Here is a 21,945-nt window from a genome sequence, read left to right as displayed (position 1 = left end):
ATGTTGACAACATTGAAGTTCTGTGTTCGGGCATGGTAAGTGATGATACTAGATTAATAACTGTATGAGGCTATGTGAACTGAACTAAGCCCACGTCTTCAACCAAGTCAGGGCATGGTACGCTGGGCCATGCATGAGCAGGGAATTAGGTGATTCAGTGAGACAGTCATACAATTCAGATCTTGGGGGTCAAACAAGCTTGGGCATAATACAGATTGCCTAATGTGAGTAAGTTAAGGAATTAATTAAAAAAAATGCTGACTGAAATGCTCAAACTTCTGGCTGACGAAGAGCTACAGTAACAGTGCTCTCATACTGAGGTCAAATCTGCAGCTCAGTAGTGACTCTCTGTGGGCTATTAAATCTCACTGGTAAACAAACCACCTTTTCATTTCATTTCACTGACTAGATGGAGACAACCCTTCACTAATTTCAGCTTTTTGAATAGGACAGCTTGTGGACTCATTATTGAAAGTTTATGCCTTTTTATGATTAAGGTCAATCACCAATCCCTGTAGAATAAGCACCAGTACAGTACATATCCAGGATCATTCAGGAAGAAAACAAGAGAAGAAAAAAGGTTAATTTTCTCCTTTGCTTTCATTACTTCCTTTAACTACAGGCAGAAGGCAGAGACAAGTACCTGGATGAAGACCAATAATGAGTGAATCTCTTTTTATCAGGCTTTGGATAAGGAGAAAGGGAGAAGCAGTCAGCTATGACCAGAGAAGAAAAGAGACTGATTTGTATAACAAGCTAAGAGAAAGTTGACCTAAATCCTGTACAGTGAAGACAGGAAATGAGAGAGAAGGAGAGACTAAGGGGATGGATGAAAAGGAATGAGGCATGTAATCCAGGTGGAGGTGGTGGAAACAAAGACGGAAGTCATATTCATAGTCATATTGGGGCAGCAGTGGCTCATTTGGTATAGTGGCTGCCTACCGTCCATAGGGTCGGGGGTTCGCACCCCGCTCTTCACAACCACATGTACCCCTGGGAAAGACACTGAACCCCCAACAACCCCTCAGTGCTAGTGCCAAGCCTGGTAGAAATTGGGGAGGTTTGCGTCAGGAAGAGCATCCAGTGTAAAAACTGTGCCAAATCAACATGCAAATAAATGATCCACAGTGGGGACCCTGAACTCACGGGATAAGCCTAAATGGCAAAAATGAATAAAATTATTCAAAGAAAAAAAAAGAAAACAATGGACAGTAAGTGTCCAAAATGTGAAGTACTTAGTGTATATTAAATAGAGTGTGGGAATGAGTGAGTAGGGGATGCTTTCAGACATTGCCTATGTCTGGTTTGGTGAAGTGATTCCTGTCTTGCTAGTCATTGGTTTCTAAAAGAAGAAAAACAAAGAAGTGGTTTATTATGAAATGTGAAAATTAATTTGAATGTAATGTGAACAACTTTGATTAGAAATGTAATGGAGTAAAAAGTATAGATATTTGTCTTTAGATGAAGTGGATCGAAGTCAAAGTAGCCATAATTAAATCTATTTAAGTAAAGTACAGATATGAGTATATAAGTACAATTATATATAATTGTACTTATATTTATATAGTATAAGTATATATAAATATATACAAGTATAATATCTAACATACAGAGTAAATAGACTGAGATGAGCTAACATTCTCATTTTTCTGTGCATTTCTTCTTACTAGGTGATTCAACAAACTACTTTTATTCGCTTTTTGCTTGCAAGTATTAATTGAGTGTACAGTAACAAACGGATGTTGGTTAAACTCGGTTTCCTCTCTCACTTCCAGCATGTTCCAGCACACTGTGGGTGCATGTATATGAAGGAACACAACTCTGTTCTTCACATTATCAGATACAAACAGGTGGACAGATTGGAAACCTCAGAAACACCACCCCTCTCCCTCCCTCTCTCTCTCCCCCTCCCCTCCCTCCCTCCCCTCTCCCTCATTATCAGCGGCGTGTTGTGTTTATCGCAATAATTCTACATTTAAATTATGTAGAATTTCAGTAAAATAAAATGCATGCATAATGTTGTGTCTGAAGTTTATATTTAAATGGCAAAGTAAGTTGAGAATACTAAAGTTTATGCAACTAATGATTGTTTTTATTATATATTAATCTAGCAGTTTTTTACTTGACTGATCGATTAATATTTTATTAATGGATCTGATTAAATTAGATGTGTTGTGATATCCTCAACAACCAGAAAGCTAAAAATACTTGCTTTTCAAATGATAGAGAATCAGGAAGTTCCCCCATTTTTTGTAATTTTCTAAATTAATTGTATTTTCAACAATCCCAATATAGACACCAAAAGTGACAATAAGTTGCCTCTATTCCCCCTGCTCCACTGGGTTTCACACAACATTTAAATACAATGTAAAATACATGTTATGGATTCATGTAAAAACTTCATATGCTACATGAATATGGATTCAATAAGGTTAATTTGGGAATTCTGATTTAATGAGGATGCATTATTGCCATGCTATGGCTGATCTCATTCAATGAGCAACCGTGATTTATATGGAGGAGGAAGGTTACTGAGGAAAAGCAGGCATGCATGCAGACCGTGTAAGATGCAGCACTGAACGAAGGAGCATTTACCTGTGGCTGTAGTATCTGGATCCCTCCCATGGCGGTCTGCTTCTAGCCATTGGTATAAAGCTATGGATGAGCCACATGCAGAAAAATATGGGGGGAAAAAACAAAACAAAGAAACAAAAAACAAAACAAAGCAATGTTAAAAGAAATGCACACAGAGAAGCAAATTTAATAATGCATGAGAATGAGTAGAGCATGGACATGAGGCAGTATCAAAATTACAACAAAGCATTGCATTTAAACATAACATATGGAAGAATTAGCATTTTGACTCAGCGGTTTTAACTTTTCAGTGTTATTTTTTAAACCAGTGAAAGTGGCAAATACAGATAGAAATATTTGCTCTTTACTCAAATAGAATGTTTTGTTTCAGAGATGCAAAATTCAATGAGACCAATTAGAAGCACGTCAGTGTCTGTTTTAGTGACCGGGTTTACATGGACTTAAGTAACCGGGTTACATTTAACTTTCTCGGGAAAGCTGACATGTATACGGAAAAGCTGTTTTTTTTGGGAGTAGGGGATTAGGTAAACCTGGTTTCCCAAGGTAGATTTCTCTTGGAGAAAGCAGATTACTTTGGTATGTATATGCATAACTACGTTTTTATTCTGCTTTTTCCAACTGTGCATGTGCATAACCAAAGGCTGCAGACAGTAAGCTGCACACAGCTGAATGAAAGAGTAATTGAAAGTAGAGATTGTTAACGGCTAATTTTTAAAACAAAGTCCAAGTAAGGTCTGACAGAAAATGTTATTTACACAAGGGGTCTGGTAGAAGTCTAAATAAGTTACTTTCCCTTGTAGATTTATAAAATTCAGACTGCTGTGGATCAGCTTCATGTGGGTTTTACTTCTGTACCCCTTCACTGTCACTCTGCTGTGATAGGAACACATAGGCAGGCACACACAGAGAGAGAGGCAAAAGTCAAAAAGAAGCATTTTCCGTCATTATACAGTGAAAATCTGTGTGCCAGGCTTCTAAAATAAGTCCGAGGTGGAGGAAAAATCAGATTACTCTTCTGCTGCACACATAAACAGATTTTCCTTAACCCGGTTACTTAAGTGCATGTGAAGGCAGTCAATGATGGAGTTATGACTGAAGTAGTAGCCTGAGGTTTAGTGTTAGTAAGCAGCAAGTCTTTGGAGTCAAATCAAGCAGCAGCACAAAAACAAACATTTCCATTAGCAGCAAACCACTGGATCTATATTTAGATTGAAGTTGAACAATGCTTACAATCAAAGACTATGGTTTACCATTCATATCTATAAAGTGAATGCAACACTGAATGATCAGATGAAAATATGTGATTGCCTGTGTTTCTTTTCTTAAAAATTTGAACTTCTTTGTTCAGGCCCGAAAACTAAAATTTAAATTATATATCTCGTCATCTCTGCATTTTCTTCTGCTCCACAGTTTTCTATCTAAATGCAGACACTAAAGGCTGTGCTATATGGCATCATAGAACATATTAGTTATTTTTCCAAAACAAATATAACAACAAATATAATGCCTACAGCAATGGTAGTCACCAGCATAACAACATGCAGTATAGGACTGTAATGCAGTGCTAATTCCTGCAGCATCCGGAAGAGGGTCACTCACCAGCACCTTTACTGTACATGAGCTGGTTAAACAATCAGTAGAATAGATGGTATTTATTTCATCATTTTGCACAGGAGAGCTTATTTTTCCACCCTTACCCCATAGGGGGTAAGATGAAAATTATTTAGTTATTCTGTGGAATTTAGTGTCACTTTGTTCAGACAGTGGATAAGTCAGAAGTGAGAAAAGTGTTCAGATGCTGTGCGACTGGAAATCCCCACAAAGTGATGCTGGCACCATTTGCTTATGACATCACTGCACCTCAGACTGTCTGTCTGCCAGGATCTGTTCACTCTTATCTGTCTATTCTCATTTCTCAGAAATATACACAAAGCGACACACTTGGATAAAATACTTATCAACAGGAGACATAATCACACAGATTGAGATTTAGTGAAAATAAAATGCAATAAGATGTGCAACTTTAGCAGGGCAAACAAAAGCAATTATGTTGGTCAGTCAGTGTTAATACCAAACACTACCACCCTGTGGGACTGCAAAGATTTATATGCTTTAAGCAGCTTCATGATAATACTCTAATTAAGACCATAAATTCCCACTCTCATTTCCCTGTGTCAACTGAGCAAATACAATTATAATCTGATGTCTTTTTTTCCCCCCATTATAATGGAGCCTTTTCCACCAGGCTCTCTGAAACATAATTAACTTAGCTTTAGGTTTGTTGCTTTGTCTAACTGTATTGTTATTTAAAGGGTTCTAGTCCAACTTCATTCAAGTTTTGTACCTCAAACAATAATATTATTAAAAAACAAAATAGCCAATCAAAAGTAAACTTCTTACTGTGAACCTACCCTGAATTAAACTTATCCCATTAAGACTACTGTGAAATTACAGTCAGTGTGTTTACATGGACTTTAATAATTAGTTTGCAGTCAGCTCTCTCTGGAAAGCTGATTTTTACACAAGAAAGCTGGGTTCCAAAATCAGGGTAGGGGATTACCTTGTTTCCCCAGGTAGATTTGTGTTGGGGAATGCCAATTTTATTTCCATGCTGCATGTAACCAGGTTTCTTTAGGTACATGCAAACACTGATGACCAATGATTTCTCATTGAAAGTAAGATGTTCAGTGCATAAGCACTAATGAAGCAACATTTCAATCAATGCACCATCTCTAAACTTTGTTCAGCATCTGTCATTTTTTAGCTGGATAATGGGCCAGTGACCAGATTGAACAGAAATGTATAGTTTTTAGAACTATTAATTTGAAATTGTTTTGATTTTCCCCTGCATGCTGCAGAAGGCAGGTAAAGTAGAACCACAAAGCTCACAGTGACAATTGAAGCCAATTAATAGACACAGTAAAAGATATTCAGCAGCTATTAAAACATATTTGAAAAGCTGTCCTTGTAAATTGTTTTTCAATAAATGTGCTAGGCACTGAAAAAACTCCACATAAAGTCCAGTTTTTATGTACATTAGGTCTTGGAGAAGGTGCAGATTACAGTAATGCATTTCATTAAATAGAATTCTATTTGCTCTGTGAGACACATGAGAGACAGATGTAAAACGTGAACTAGCCTTTAAACTAAACATACACACAGCCAGTTCTTGCCTAATTTGGACCAAACAACAATAAGTTTCTGTTCAAAAATGTTACATTATACTTATCCAAGCGTGACACAGTTGTGTAAATGCGTACTTGTGCATATACATATTCTAAAATTTCTGGTTTTATGTCGGCTCTGTCTTCTATGAGAAGAGAAGATCTGTTCAGCTGTCAACTATTTCACAAACTATTAAACACGAAAATAAAATACTTTGTATGTGAAAGATGTATACATGTACACAACAATTTCCACAAACAGAATTCCAAAAGTCTCTGCTTTGAAGTCAGGTCCACAACGAGACACCATGTTACTGTCTGTTCATATACGACCATATTACAATGCAAAACATCGTCATTTAAGCAGCTTTGTCTTTGTGCCACCTCTTGCCCAATCACATGGAGTACATTTTCAAAAGTGAGAACGCATCTCACACAGACCATCTCCCAATGTTCACTACATATCTAAAAAGGGAAACTCCAGACAATGTCAGGACCTGATCCTCCTGACATTCTCTAGAGTTCATGTTGGAAACAGGCTTTGTTCTTAGAAAGTGAAGAAGAGTGTGAGCAGAGTATGAGGGCCAATTGGGCCCCTCTGGATAACAGTTGCTGCTGCCACCTCCTGAATTGAATTGCAAAGCAGCATCTACGTGAGAGCTCAATAGTTCATGCCTGTGGGTGCATGAGCTCACTCTCTTTCTCTGCCTTCTTTTAATAAACTCTCCTAGAACCACAAATCACTGAATGGACTTCTGATTGCATGAAGTTTTCCCAGGGTGGTTGTCCTTCTAAATGCATATGAGAATGGAGCTGCTTTCGTTATTTTTTAAACTTATGGAAAAATAATTAATTTTAGCACACACACAAATACATGTATGGAGATAAATGCAAGAAAACACTGAGGAACTAATCATATACTGTCCCCAGACATTAATGCATTATGCATGCAGAGCCTGTTGCCCTGTTGGGTGATGAGACACTCCTGGTGTGAGTTTGTATATGGACCTCAAAGTCCAGTAGCATGACTGACAGACTGACCGGTTTTGTAGCCTCACTGCAAGTTCTGCAGAGTCACTTCAATGACACTCTTTTAGAAGCAGAGTGTGCCGACTTGACACCAGCCAGCCAAATGAGAACAACACTGTCAGTACTTCACCTGCAGCAGTGTTCATGGCTTTAAAAATTGGGCTGCATTATTCACAGCCCCTGGGGCTGTAAATAATGACTGCTGCATCTGATAAAGCATCTGTCTGTGTATATGCTGCATATATTAAATTATCCCTTCAATGCACAGAGTCAGTCATTTGTAAAAGCAACACTGCATAGTTTTCAAAGAGAAGTGCCTGTATCATACAAACAATAGCTACAAGAAGTGATAGGGAAATAACCCTTAAAAACCAAACCAAACCAAACTTATGTTTGGATTTATGAGAGAGAATCCCATTTGTTATTATACAAACCCTTCAGATAAAAACTAATTTGTTTATCAATCAAGATTTCAATCAAGACAAGATTTTATAAACTTGTATTCATCAGTCAGAACATAAAATAAGCTTTTACACGTGTAAAAGTGAAACTAACTATAAATGATACAAAAAACAATTAATTCACACCCAGACATAGTTTAGAGGACCCATACATTTATGCCAAGATGGCCACACTGCACCCTCTCATCAAAATACAGCTTGATGTAACAAACCAATTTGCAGTCTGGAGTCTACCACTGATTTAAATAATCTCCATTGTAATTCAGCCCATCCCAAGGTGTGCAGTGCCAGTCCCAAGCTTGGTAAAATTGGGGAGGGTTGTGTCAGGCATAAAAATGTGTCAGTCAAATCAAATCAATAAATGTGTGGGCAGGGAAAGTTGGAAAACAAGGAAGGTTTTAGTTCTTGAGGAACAGGGTGCTCTACTCTTGCTCTAGAATGGAGAAATTCCAGTGGATTTTTGGAAACAATTATGTTTCAAGAAATCAAAAGATGGTAATGAGAAATTTAAAACAATCTAAATTAATTTCCTTTCATTTTCATTTCTGTGGAGATCAAGAGCAAAATGCCATTTACCAATATCTATGTTACTCTAAAAGAGTAAGGTTGACAGTAGCAACTTTAAGTACTAGGTCATGACAAAATGTTTTTGCTGTACGATTTTAAATATGTTCATCACACTAGTATTGCAGTTAAGAAAGGAAAGCTCCTCTTAATAGACAAAACCTCACAAATCAATAGGAGCTCACCCATTCTCTCCATAACATTTACGGATTTGGCTTCAACAAGCCATTTCACCACACACACACACACACACACACACTGGTGGAATGTCATTAGACACACAAGCACGAGCGCACATGCACAAACATCCAAAACAGCTTATGTTTGAGCAAAACACAATCAGCCTTCTCGTTTTCTCTAAATGGAGACAGCACCCACTGCACCAAGCTCTGCTGCCAAAGCCTACCACTGATGGGGTGAAAGCAGCCCCCAATCTGTCTCCTTGGCAACAGAACAACTAATGAGGAAGGCTGTGTTATTGAGGTATAGGGTGTTGTTGCACCTCAACCTCTCATACTCCACAATGAATTATCTTTACATGAAGTTGAGTGATGTAAGTGTTTTATTGTACTTGCTTACACAATCATATATATTGTAGTGGGGACTCCACCAATTTGTGTGTGCAAAAGCAAGTCACCAGAACAAACAAACAAGGTCCATTGTCCTGAAGCCTGGACTAGACTGGCTACATCAGCCCTATTGGACATACACAAATTGGACAAAACCATTGGACAAATGGTGATGTCATTACTGTGTCATTCTGCTAAACACAGCTTTTTTTTGTTCTCTTCACCTTAAGATGCTAAGGAGAGAAAAAGATGCTGTGGGGGTGATGTGGTGAGGGTGGCCAATGCATTTTCATTCAGGCACATGCTCTATTTGCTCCCTTGTGTCCCTGCTTCATGACTTGCAGTCACTTAAATGTTTAAGCAGATTAGCAGCTGCTGTTTATCTACACTTTGTTATAAGCTTTCTGAGCAATGACTGATAAAAGGACATATAGATAACCATTACTATGTGGATGAGGGAGAACATCATAAATGCTGAAAATACTACATCAAAATCATATGCTGCGGGATTTGGAGAGGAAAATGTACCCAGACATCCTTTTATCCCTGGTAAGCTGCAGTCTACACAAGTCCAGCAGCAGTCCAATAGTGACACAAGTCCAGCATTCTTTACTCATGACACATTCTTTACTCAGGATCTCACATTTTCAGTCCTAAATGTAGTAAAAGTAAAGCCAATTGAAAAAAATCTGACAACAAATTACACTTGTTCATTTAGTTAAAACAATGAATCAATCTAAATATCTGTGTGTGTATGGCAAATATATGCAAGCCTCTGATTAGCAATTCATTTTAACGAGAAGTTAAGCCAGGTGTTTTAGTCAGAGCAGCGCAGTGGTGAAGTGCTTAACACTACAGCCTCACAAGTAGAAGGTCCCCGATTCAAATCTACTTGCCAGCTTCTGGCTGCTGCGTCTATTCGTGGAGTTTGCATGTTCTTCATGTACTTGTGTGGGTTTCCTCCCACAGTCCAAAGACGTACGTTAGACTAATCAGTGCCCGTCTATGACAGCTGACCCCTAACAGAATAATTTTGCAATCTGCAATGTGCCATACCTTGCAATGATATGACTTGTGATGAATAAACAAATATCAAAGTGTATTAGGTATACAGCTTTTATGTGCTTCTATTTCTATATGTATTATAGGTACACAGCAACATAGACCCCAAATAATTCCAAATAGCTATAAAATAAAAAAAGGGTGCCATTAAAAACTGTGTGAAGTTTTTAAAAAAGTAAGGATACCGAAATCAGTCTCTATCACTCACTGATCATCTGTCTTTTTCTCTAAGGTGATTCACTGCTGGGCAAAAACAGTTGGTACAGGGAGGTGGCTGGACACTGGGAGCTGCTGTATGAGAGAAAGAGTCCTCCAGAACTTGTTCAGATTTAGAATACTTTGTGATAAATTTGGCAGAATGGCTGATTTTTTTTGCATCTGTACATTAGAAAACAAACTCGCTAACATATACAAATGGTGTGGATGGGAGACCGCAGGGAAACCTGAAATTACTGTTCTTACAAGTTTATTTTTGTAAAAGACAATGAAGTGTATTAATAAACTACTTCAGTGTTGTATTACTTACTTTATTGTGCGTATAAACAAGTGTGGACATTGTTAACCTAGTAATAAATAAATAAATTTAAGATACAGCAGGGGCAGTAACAGTTCTTTTAATGTCCAGTATAAACCACACATTATAAATTTATTATGATTAGTAGTTACTAGTGAAAAACAGGCAGGGAGCAGCTGTCTGAGCTCTTGTATGTGTGTCTTTGTATATGTGTTCCAATAACAGCTGTCCTCACAGCAGCTGCATGGCTATAACCAGGTGGTGATAATGATGATGTCCCTGTTGGCAGTGAGCACTCTTTGCTAAGAGAAAATATATCTAGACAAAGATTATTAAGGCATTCAGCTGTGTTAATTAGAGTGTGGTCTCATCTGGTTTCACTCCATACACAATGCTTTTTTAAAACCTATTACGTTCATCCAAATGTTCAAGGAAGTAGATGGTAACACTCTGTAACATTTTAATAAGCTGTAGCTTCTGTTGCAGAGAAGATACTGAAGCCTTGCAGTGATGCTGAGAATCGAGATGTCAGGGGTGTGCGAGATGAGCAAAAAGCGAAGTGCACAAGAGTGAAACAAAATACGTGTTAGGAATATATACAAGCCTGCCAGAACAAGAGATGGCAGGAGGAAGAGAAAGTGAACCAGAAAGGACAGCTGTGGACTCCACCACTCAGGACAGAACAACACAGCTCTTTTAAAGCTAACATGATGATGCAGTAACTGAATCTTATAACTGCTGGAAATAGAGCAGGGGTCGGGAAACTTTTTGGCTGAGAGAGCCATGAAAGCCACATATTTTAATCTATTTCCGTGAGAGCCATACAATATTTTTTTTTAAACACTGAAAAGATTAAACTTTATTGTCATACAAAGAATACAACTAAATGCATGAATTTGCCGACAAAACCAACAATTTTAGAGTATAATAAGTCTGTGAATTTATTCTTTTTAATAGCATTGTTATACTGAAGCTAACCAATAATAAATAAAATACTTTCCATTAATGCGACTTATGGTGCTGCATGGTTTTGCTGATGACTTTGTAGTCTGGTTGATACATGCTGAGGTTAAGCTTCATGCAGGCGTTGAGGCTTTCATCCATTAAACGTGATCGTAGGTTGCTCTTGATGTTTTTTAGATGTGAGAACGACTGCTCAAACGTATGTAGAGCCAAACATGGTCAATACGTTTTTCAATGTGAAGTAGACTACCTGTTTCAATATCCACGATAAAGAGTTCCAGCTTGTTTTCAAATACAAACACTGCTTGTTGAAGGGATAAGACTGTATTTCCAATACCATGCATTTTCACATTAAGCTGGTTCAGATGTTCAGTCATGTCCACGAGATAGTAAATCTTCAGGAGCCACTCATGGCTAGCTAGCTCAGGATGTTCGAGATCTTTCATTTTAAGAAAAGTCCGGATTCTGCTCAGGCAAGCCGCAAAACGGCTGAGTACCTTCCCTCTTGACAACTAACGTACATTGCTGTGCAAAAGCATACCAGGGTAATTATTCCCAACTTCATCCAGCAGCGTTTTAAACTGGCGATTATTTAAAGCTCAGACAATAATAAAGTTGACCACCCGAATGACCAAAGGCCCAGAGATCACCTGACAAGGCTGCTCGCCGCACATTTGAGCACAAAGGGCCTGATGTAGAATGCAATGAAAACTTAGGGTGGGTCTATTTTCACGTTCAAAAAGAAGCGCTACAAATCCTCTGTTTTTCCCCCACCATACACGGAGCACCATCAGTACACACCGAAATAAGTTTATCCATTGGTAGATTTTTTTCTTTAGCGAACTCAATTAAAGACTTGAACAAATTCTCCCCCCTTGTTTAAACTTTCATTGGCAAATCAGCAAGACTTTCCTCACGCAGTGTCACTGGCAGCATACCTTGCAATCACACTGAACTGGGATAAATGGCTTACATCTGTTGACTCCCTAAATCCTTCATGTGTGTTTTCTCCACTTGATTTGACATCATTACGATACGATCGTGAACAGTTCTTGTGGACAGAGGCATGACTTTTATTCTTTTGATTATCTTTATCCGAAAAGTCAGCAAAAAGCTCCTCGGCCACATCAAGCATGAATGTTTTGGCATACTCCCCATCTGTGAATGGCTTTCCGTTCATCACTATTGCCAAAGAACCAGCAAAGCTAGCCAAATTCAAGTCACCTTGTCGGGCCCATACACGAGTTGCTGCTGACTAGCTTGCACTCTGCATAGTAGCTCTTGGCATGCCTTCTTCATGCTGTCCCCTGCTGGATATTTTGAGGCAAATGTAGCATGGCGTGTGTCGTAGTGTCGCTTTATATTTGACCGTTTCATCTATGAAATTTTATCAGTGCATATTAGACACACCGCAGAACCAGCTCTCTCCACTTACTGTATGTTATCCAGTTGCTTAATTTATTGTCCAATCATAATTAGAACAAACATGAGTGAAAATTTGTGCTTTCTTTCTTCAAATTAAAAGCCCAAGTTTAACAGAAAGACTTCTTACAAAATCCCAATATGAGCAGGACATTAAGGGCAGTTACATAAGATATTTCAGCTGCTCATCACATGTCTCAGTCTTCACGCAGGAGGGCTAATGTACAGCTGGTAGGGTGGGATTTGAACCTGCTGCCTTCTGCATGCCAACCCAATGATCTACCACTGAGCCACTGAACCCCCTAAATTGTGGTAATGTGAATATCCAATCCAAATCTAAACATATGGTTTTATACACACAATTAGAAATATTCTGCTTTACATACCACAGAACCAAATCTTAAAAACAGCTGTGAACAGTGTAACCACGTCAATTAAAAAAATAAAATAAATAAATAAAAATTTGCATGGTGATTTCTATTCTTACAAAATGACACCGCACCCAACTAGGATTGGATTATGTTAGTTATGTCGGTTTGTACACTATGAATTTATTAAAAAAAGCCAAGCTTTAAATATAAATGTTGGTTAAAACACAACAGTGTTTTACATGCTGGGGGGGGTGGGATATGGGGCTATTAGTTGCATTAGTATTCTGATCACATACTGTCAGTTATCTAATTTCTGACCTCTTGTCACAATTTACCTTTCACTCTAATAGGATAAACCTCCAAGTCCTTGGTTCAGCTGTTGGGTCTCACTAATCTGCCTTGACGAGTCCACTGATGTTTCAGTTACATAAGCTGATGTTGTTTTTACGGAGAACATAGAGGGGCCAGGAGTGAATGTGACCCAGGCCAAACACACAAAAAAAAAAACAGATGAAGATAATTGGTGATGGCTGATGCAATGACTGGAGCAGATTTTTGTCTGTTGGACAAACACATTCTGTTTACAAATTCAATAAATAAAAATGTATGCATTAGGAAAATGCAATATAGTAGGTATCATAGGGAAAGCTGGGTTTTCAGGTAGGGTTAAATTGAGTAGAAATTTATATAACAAAACAAAATCCATCAACAACAACTGCGGTGGTCGTTGTCTCTTGGTACTGTATCCAAATTGCACCACGATAAAAACAGCAAAACCCACACACCTTCAAGTCCACCAAGGCTTGGTTGGAGAAGAAGTCCTTTAAAATTCTAGAGTAGTCATCAGAGTCAGCTGACTTCATTCCTATAGAAAATTTTAGTTGGATTTGCATTTGGAAAAAGTAGCATTTTGTGTTGATTGGAGGATTAACTGACTGCAAATGTATCCGTTTCTCACTTTTGGATTCACTTCTTCTTGCCCCATGTCTATTCATCACAGCACGCAGTTCAACTAAAGTCAACTTGACCTCTGTGCACCAGCAAGGTGGCCAAGTAGAACTTTGCTCAGTTCAGCATTTACTATAAACTGTAGCACAGCAAATTAGAGAAACAGGTGCTAGTTCAAAACTAAGCTGGCCAAAGTGTTAAGATATGAGTGGACAGACAAATGTGCCTTTTATTACCTTTCAATGGTCAATTAAAATGCTTAGCTTTGGTTATAAAAAAACAACAAAAGAAAACATAAAAGGCTCCTACAGAGACTTGCTTAAGCTGTAATAGTTATTTACTATTTTACAACATTTGCTTGTCAGATGGAATTTTTGTTTAATATGTACATGATTTTTCCAAAGTTGGAGTTAATTGTGATTACAACGTGGAACAAAATAAATAATATAGATTTTTGCCATAATCAAATAGCCCTACTTTGTATCGTCCCTGGACAGATTAACACAAAAACAGAGCTCCACAGCTGTTCCTAACAGGCTGCTAACACTAGTTTCCATGTAGACACAATGTTACTTATGTACAACCTGGGCCCAAAGGCAAGCGGGAGTTCTGACTTAGGACTAGAACACAACTGCACACCAATCACATTTGTTTAGACAAATACACCACGTTTAGCTCTCCTTCACATCAATTGCCGTAAAAGCATCACACTTTAGACAGATATGGTTGCTGGGACTGCCTATCATCACTGCCGTGTGTATGAAGGCCACAATGGAGTAGTTTGCCTGTGCTAAGTCACAACCGGTAGACATCTAAAGACAGTTTGGTGAGCCTTATTTCTGCCACAGCAGAGGGACAAAACAACTTGCTGGGTTCATTACACACATTACTGGTTTGATTCACTTTATTCACTGTCATGTGCAGTCAAACAGGCTGGTCATTAATGGTATGTAATGCCAGCAGGTGTTGAATATGAAGCAGAAGAGACCACCACTAAAGCAAAATTGGAGAACTCAATCCAGCCTCTGGTTCAAATAAAAAAATTGGAAAGAGTTTAAAAGGACACTATGAAATAGACTAGCTTACAATATATTATAATAGTCATGCTTTGTTTACCCAGCCTTATCACACAGACCAGAGGTCAGTGGATGAGTTGGAACTCAATCAGTAGACGAGCAAAGTCCAATTAGCTCGACCGCAAAAGTGCACACACAAGCACACAAAATGCTTTCATATAGGCAAATTCTGTTTTTCCAGGACTATATAGCTGCAGCTTTATAGTCAGATTTCTGTGCTGTGGTAACCTGACATGACTTACAGTGATAAAACCAAAATTTCTATGAAGGTACTTACATGAGATAAGATAAAATGTCCTTATTATTAACACAAATTATACAAATTATTGAGCAAACACTCAAAAAAGACAGACATGCTTTTAATGCATGACATCATTGGTTATCACCTAATGCACCAAACCAAGACCACACGCTTTCTACTTTAGTATTAAGCTGAAAAGCAATTATATAAGAAGTAAAGTCATTTAGGTGTTTAAGGCCCAGGCTGTAAATCAAGTCTAATCAGGCGTCTCACAGTGAGGTCTGTCAGTTAGCAGCAAGGCCCCTGTACATGCTGTGTCTAATCTGTCATAAGAGGTTTTATTAACCGCTGCATGGCCTATGACAGTTATGCAAGGAGATTTACAGTACAGCCTGCGTGACACAACACCACATAGCACACTGTTACAATGATGTTGAGTGTTTGTGTCCGAGGAGTGAAGTTTCCTTTTTGGTTACACCCTTTGAATGCATATTGTTTTTCATATCATTTTCGAGCAGGACTTTATTCTGCATTTCTGTTTCCCTGTATGCCCAGGTTATCTTCAGCACTTTAATTTTGGTCAAATATCAACTGTTGGCTTAGCCTGAGACTACAGACTCACACATACCATACAGTTAACCAACACACTATAAGTATGTACATATACACAAAAATACACTCAGCAGACTTTAGTGGAATAATTCTGGTTTAAAAAATTAATAAAAGACAATAATGCCAATTTAAAGCCAAAACTTCCCAAAATACACACAAGCATGAAAAAATATTTAAGTCAATAAAATATAAAATTTATTATTGCATCATCATTAATAAAATATTCAAATATATATATATTGTTTTTTGGGGGGGGGTGTCAACATAGCATGCCCCTACTTGATAGCACTGAGATTTTGTTTACTTTTCCTCTTGGTTACGGTTCATTCTGGCAAACCTGAATACACAAATCATTCTCAAGTGTGGACAGTCCGGTCCTAAACAAATTCTAGTATTCGAGTATTTTGTTTATGGTGAGAAAATTATTAAACCCAGATCCAACCTAAAACAGCAGATGTTTGCAAGGGCTAGTGTGAAGTGGCCCAGATAATTACCAAGCTTATGAGCAAATGGCAGTTTAAATTCTCCACACAAACATTTCAATTCTGTGCCGCCTGAAAATTTTGCAATTTAATCAATTATCATATCTCACCCACATCTGTCACCTTTCAAAGGCTTTCAAAGAGGGCTTGTTCATAACGATAACAGTCTTGCTTTTATATGGATTGATTTTATGGTCTACCTTCTTTCATGCAATTTTTGACTTTTGGTGGCTATCACTTTTCACTGAACTTTTTATTAGTAAAGTTGAGATTTCATGGTTATGTACAACTCCAAATTATTCGTGGGTCTCTCTCAAAAACAAAAAACAACCCCCATGCTCCCACTGGTTCTTTTGTCCCCTTCCTCTCCCAAAAAGGCAGAACATATGGACCTCAGGGTCAGAAGTCAGCCAGAGGGAGGGGTTGTGAAATTGCTGCCTGTGCCTCCCACCATCAACTGCTCGCTTCACTTTTGGACACGGAAAGACCCTTAGCATTCAGCAAAAGCTTGCAGCATCTTCTGGGGTTGAGATATCTCAATGACTCCCAAAGACAATCTATCCATCATTACCAACCTCACCGTCTTTCCCATAGCCCCTTGAACTTTAACTAGCAACAAATGGCTTTTCATATAGGATGAGAATGCACATCCCTAAGATTAAACATCTTGTGAATTAGATGACAAACAGGTTCAAGGCTTTCAATTCAAACATATAAAATGTACTCAAGTCAACAAAAGTATATTGATGACCCAGCCTCATTCCATGTTTTATTTTAAAAGTTGAACTCAAACAGAAGATCATAAAAATGTTCATAAAATCTTAACTTAGATTATCTAGTCTCACTGGGCAAGTAAACAAGCTGATTTTTACTGAGAGGTTTTGCTACTGGTCAAACTGCAGGAGATTATGATTATGAGTGTTTGTTTGTCTGGAGAACACAGCTGTGAGGTCTGGTTACATTACAGTGATGCATTTAGTGTAGCCTAGAGGAACTGTTCAAATGGATTATTCTAAAAGGATTAACAGCAGTCCAGCCAAGTTAACAGAGCAGGAAACACTGATTATGGGGACAAAATACATTGACATAGATGAAATCACTACAGGAATACGAATGATGAAACAAAGTTTATAGAATACACGTGGTAAAATATGTGGCTAAAGCTTCATCTGGAATAGCCAAATAAAATATGAGACTTGTCCATCAAGCAAAGTAAAGGAGTGTCAAATGTCCTTGATTATTTACAGTCTGGCCAGCTCCATATAAGGTTTTTCATATATTAATTTATTTGTGCTGTCGTAACAAAATCATAACAGACTTTTTATAACTATTTAAAATGGGATAAATCTTATTTTATTAAAGAGTCATGCGCAACACTTTGATCTCCACAGCTGATCTCTCTCTCAATAATACATTAGCAAGCATAAAAGAGCCTACCTGGTAAAGACAGCCAAAGTAGAAATACAGCTGAGTGGTGGGATTTGCACACTATACATAGCTGTAGTCATTATTGACTACTAGTGCATGTAGACAATATCTCCAACTCCAACCCTAAAGGTTTGATCCTCATTGCAGATGAGTATATATTATATTAACTTATCCAGATATTTTCCATGCAATTTTCAATAAATTCGCAAAAATGACTTTAGCTAAATTGAGCATGTTTTTTTTTTTTTGCCCCCGCAACCCTCCTATTTTTATCCGAGCTCAGGATAGGAACCAGGGTTGTCCTTGGTGGATGGGCGGGGCCTTCTGCATCCCAACCAAATTCCACTGAGCCACCAGGCCCCCCAAATCAAGCGTGACATAGAGATGTTTAAACTTAAAAGAATAAAATCTTTAGTGCTCTAAATAGGGTTGTTGGGACCTGGGGGGGAAGCAGGCATTGTTTTAAATCCTACTGTGTTTTAAGCAGCCCAGCCAATATTCCCTGAGGTGATATAAACTTTTTCCTTTTATTATAGGGAATGACAAATGTCCTACGGTAAAACAACACAGGGGGCTGGTGAAGCAATAAAAAAAATTATAAGGTAAGTCCAGTTAAAGGAAACTATTTGTAGACCTAGCAGAGTGGATTGTGTTACTCAGAAAAAGGTTTGTACATCAATACATGCCCTATTTTAAATGCAACACTGGTATCGTTTTGGTAGAGAGCTGTTGGTGACAGGTGTAAAGAGTCAAATGTGTGAAGGATTGAGATAAGTTTAACAAGCAGAGGAGGATTAGAAATAGGAGGAGGAAAAAGACAAGAATGAGATGCCTGGTGCTTCGAGATGGAAACACCTGGCAAATGCTCTGAGCCTCTTCACAAGGGACATGCATTCTCAAGAGAGTTGAACATCTGACAGAGTGAAACTGAGCATTTTTATCATCAGCCTCCACCCGGCATTTTGTCAAGAAACATACTGTACATCTGTGTGTATTCATGCGTGCATGTCATTAACGACACATGCAAAACAACCATGAATGCTGTGCTTTCCACCACCACATACCTCGTCATTACAGGAGAATGGGATTATTCTTAAATAAGCATCAGGTAGATTAATCTACAAAAATTATTTAATGAAATGGGTAATTGCATCATTTACTATTAGGGTCCGATAAAGTTGCAGTAGCATCTTTTGGATAGTTTAACAGTATATTTTCTTCTACAAAGCCTAATTTATTATGTCATTTTGTAATATACAGCCAGCCTCTACTCTAAAGAGACAAATTACTGTTACAATGGAATGGAATTGAATAGCGGTTTCTTACTACTGGAACATAAACACTAAACAACTCAACTTAATAGTTCCAGAGTTGATTAAATTAGTGTTGAAACGAGTAATCAGTAGTTGACTGAAAGAGAACTGATTTCAAAATATTTTCAAAATAGATGATTCATCCAAAGTATTTTTGAAGACAAGGTGGCAAAAAAAGCAAAGTCTCATAGCTGTGACCATTTCCATGGACTTAAGTAACCAGGTTACAGTCAGCTTTCCTGAGAAAGCTGATTTCTTAAATCTTGTGTACATGGGAAAGCTGGTTTCTCAAATCAGGGTTGATTTCAACAGGAGAGTTTCTCTCGTGGAGAATGCATATTTCTCTGCTATGTTGCCAGGCTTCTAATCAGCTTTTTCAAACAGAACATGTGTAACAAATTGCTGCAGACAGGGCAGGGAATTGCTGAATGAGGGAGAGATAAATCAAAAAGCCACATGAAGTCCACCTGAAAATTAAACATAAGGTGCCTCATAGAAATCTAAATAAAGTTGTTTCCCAATGCATTTTCTTCCCCAGACAGTTTTCCCAGGAGAAATCAAAATACTCTTCTGCATGTTTATATGGATTTTAATTACCCAGGGTTCTTCAGTGCATGTAAATTCGATTTGATCTGATCTGTTCCCTGATTACCCAAGAAAGCTAATTTTATTAAGTAACCTGGTTATTTAAGTGCATGTAAGTGCAGTGCATGACTTGATGTGAACACTATTTGCAAGATGCAAAATTCAAACAACTCCAATGTTCCAGAATGTACCATATTTTAGAGACTATCCATTTCTATTTATTGTCTACATTTGTCAAACTCTAGTCTCTAGCTTTACATCCTTTTGGATTTACTACATTAGTGAATTTGTGGACAGTTGTAAATGACAATGTGCTTAATTAACTATTCGGTGAAAATCAGTAAAGAACATATAAAATTTGTGATTGTAAAAGCTGTTCCAACAGCTTTACTGGACTGAAGAGCTGTCACCTCTCTAGCAGTAGAAGATGGAGTGGCACACATCTCTCACTGCAATAACACTGACCTCATATTTCCATTTAAACTGGCATGCCAAACATCTCCCTACGCAGATTAGCTCTTCACTCCTTTTACATTCACAATGCTGCAGACCCTAAATGCATCTGGTATTAGAATGCAGAGAATATCTTTGGCATTAGATGCAAGCCAGGTTGCAGTTATAGCACTGAGGATAGTACAGGGTGGGTGTCTGGACTGACAAAGTTTTCTTTTATGGTGTGATTTAAACCAGCTAATAAGCATTCTAGCCCTAAAGAGCACGGGATCTATATCGAAGGTTAACGAGTTAAATGAAGGAAAGTATTACTGTATAATTTTTAAGAGGACAGACAGAAAAAGATGATACGGCTAATAAAGATGAAGCCCAAGGCAGGTCTACAGGAAACCTGGCCCCTGGACTAGAACAATGGGCCGAGGGAAATAAGGCCACACTGCCACACAAAGAGAATAGAGGAGGGGAATCACAGCCTAAAATAAGCAATAGCACAAAACACAGCTTAATGTGGGTCACTGCAATTATAGCTGCCACCAACTCAGGGTACAGGATGATGTGGGGTTGCTGAGATGCTGCATATGTTTGGAAACAAAAAAGGAAGGTTATGGTCACTACAGGCAAATTGTGTAAATGGAATAATTCATGGCACCATTATTGTTATTCAGGCAATGGTGTGTCCCAGGGGAGAAGAACAACAGGCCTGATCAGAAATGTAAATTATCTCCAATAATGTGCAGAAGCATGGAGGCCAACTGAGGCAGGTGATAGAAAACAAAAGAAGGTGGGCAGCTTTGGGAATAAAATGCCTTGTGAAGCCGTAGACCTTGACAAATGTTTGCTGCACTGCAGGTTCCAGACAAAAAGAAAAACTTGAATTATTGTCTGTAATTTATAAAGTATACATAATACAGAAAGCGGACAGCGAGGTGCCACTTAAAACAGCTGCCACTTGAGCAAGATTCAAGCTTCCTGTGGGAGATGGATTGAAACCCTTAATGTACTGCAATTACATCATCATACCCTTCACGATGGTTCTGCGTGGGACTGGTGTGGAGTGACAGTTTTAGGCAATTCTGCATACCACTAACATGCAGCTCCTTATCGATATTTGGCAAACTGGTTGTCATAAACCAAGACCCAATCCCCGTCCATGTGCTTGTGTGGACAATAACTTATGGATAGACAGGACTGTAAAATGTTTACACGGTGAAGGTTTTTAGCTTTTCCTGCTTTCTTCTTTTGTGCCAGCTTCCTGTGTGCTGCTGTAGACTGATCCACAAGGCTGATCAGTCTCAGTGAGCAACAGCACCAACAAGAGTGACACCAGACAGTTGCTCAAAGAGGAGCTTGCACATAAATATGTCTCTGCCCTTTAGCCATCTACAACAGTAAAATGAACTTCATTGGCAACGACAACAATTGCTGCAGTCCTAGTTTAACCCCAATACCAACTGTTAACTTGCTCCAGAATGTATCACTCTCTCTCTCTCTCTCACACACACACACACACACACACACACATCAAGTTAAGGTTATTGGTATTGGCAGAGCAAACAGTGAACCATATGGACTGATTATGGTGGAAGCTTATCACTGTCACTTCCAAAACTTGTTGTGGCCTGAGGGGCACAGGCACATAGGTACACACAGAGTGACCAAGATTCAAACCACTGATGAACTATGGAAAACACATCACTAAAATAATTGGCTTTCACATTTTGACCGACAGTTCACTTCACAGTCGGAGTTTTGGCAGACCTAAGACATCCAATCACAGTTTACTTTTAAAACACAAAAGACTTTGCTATACTGAACTTTGGCCTGAAAACCCATACACACACTGAAGCTGCAATATGTTAGCACATTCAGAAACAAATCTGCATTATTATCAACAGAAAACAGCCACTAAGCTAGGAAATGAATGTATCTGGTGAAGGAGCAAAACATGCTGCAACACCTCAGCAATACTGGCTGGAGTCCCAGCTGTGTGATGCCATCATAGAGGTGATACTTTACCTTGTGTGGTAAGAAGGACTACACAGAAAAAAGAAACTGTTCTGACTTTTTTAAGTCACTTTTTTCTTAAACGTTTA

General features: G+C 38.3%; 1 protein-coding gene across 11 annotated transcripts in view; it reads right to left on the bottom strand.

Moving 5' to 3' along the window:
• Window positions 1-21,945, bottom strand: part of LOC137106527 (DENN domain-containing protein 5B-like) — a 67,476-nt gene that overhangs the window by 44,280 nt on the left and 1,251 nt on the right. For 7 of the 11 annotated variants that reach the window (XR_010911964.1, XM_067489951.1, XM_067489952.1 and 4 more), the window contains exon 2: window positions 2,596-2,655. The exons of 3 other annotated variants lie outside the window; for them this stretch is intronic. Coding sequence is in view for 7 of the 8 variants with exons in the window: in XM_067489951.1 (XP_067346052.1) it covers window positions 2,596-2,655 (60 nt within the window). In the remaining variant the exon portion in view is untranslated. Of the gene's footprint in view, window positions 1-942; window positions 1,343-2,595; window positions 2,656-21,945 lie in introns of all 11 variants that reach the window. One more of the 11 variants, XM_067489947.1, reaches the window with a different exon arrangement.

Source organism: Channa argus, chromosome 21 (assembly GCF_033026475.1).
Source record: "Channa argus isolate prfri chromosome 21, Channa argus male v1.0, whole genome shotgun sequence".
Lineage (NCBI taxonomy): Eukaryota > Metazoa > Chordata > Actinopteri > Anabantiformes > Channidae > Channa > Channa argus.
This window is presented reverse-complemented; position numbering and strand designations above follow the sequence as displayed.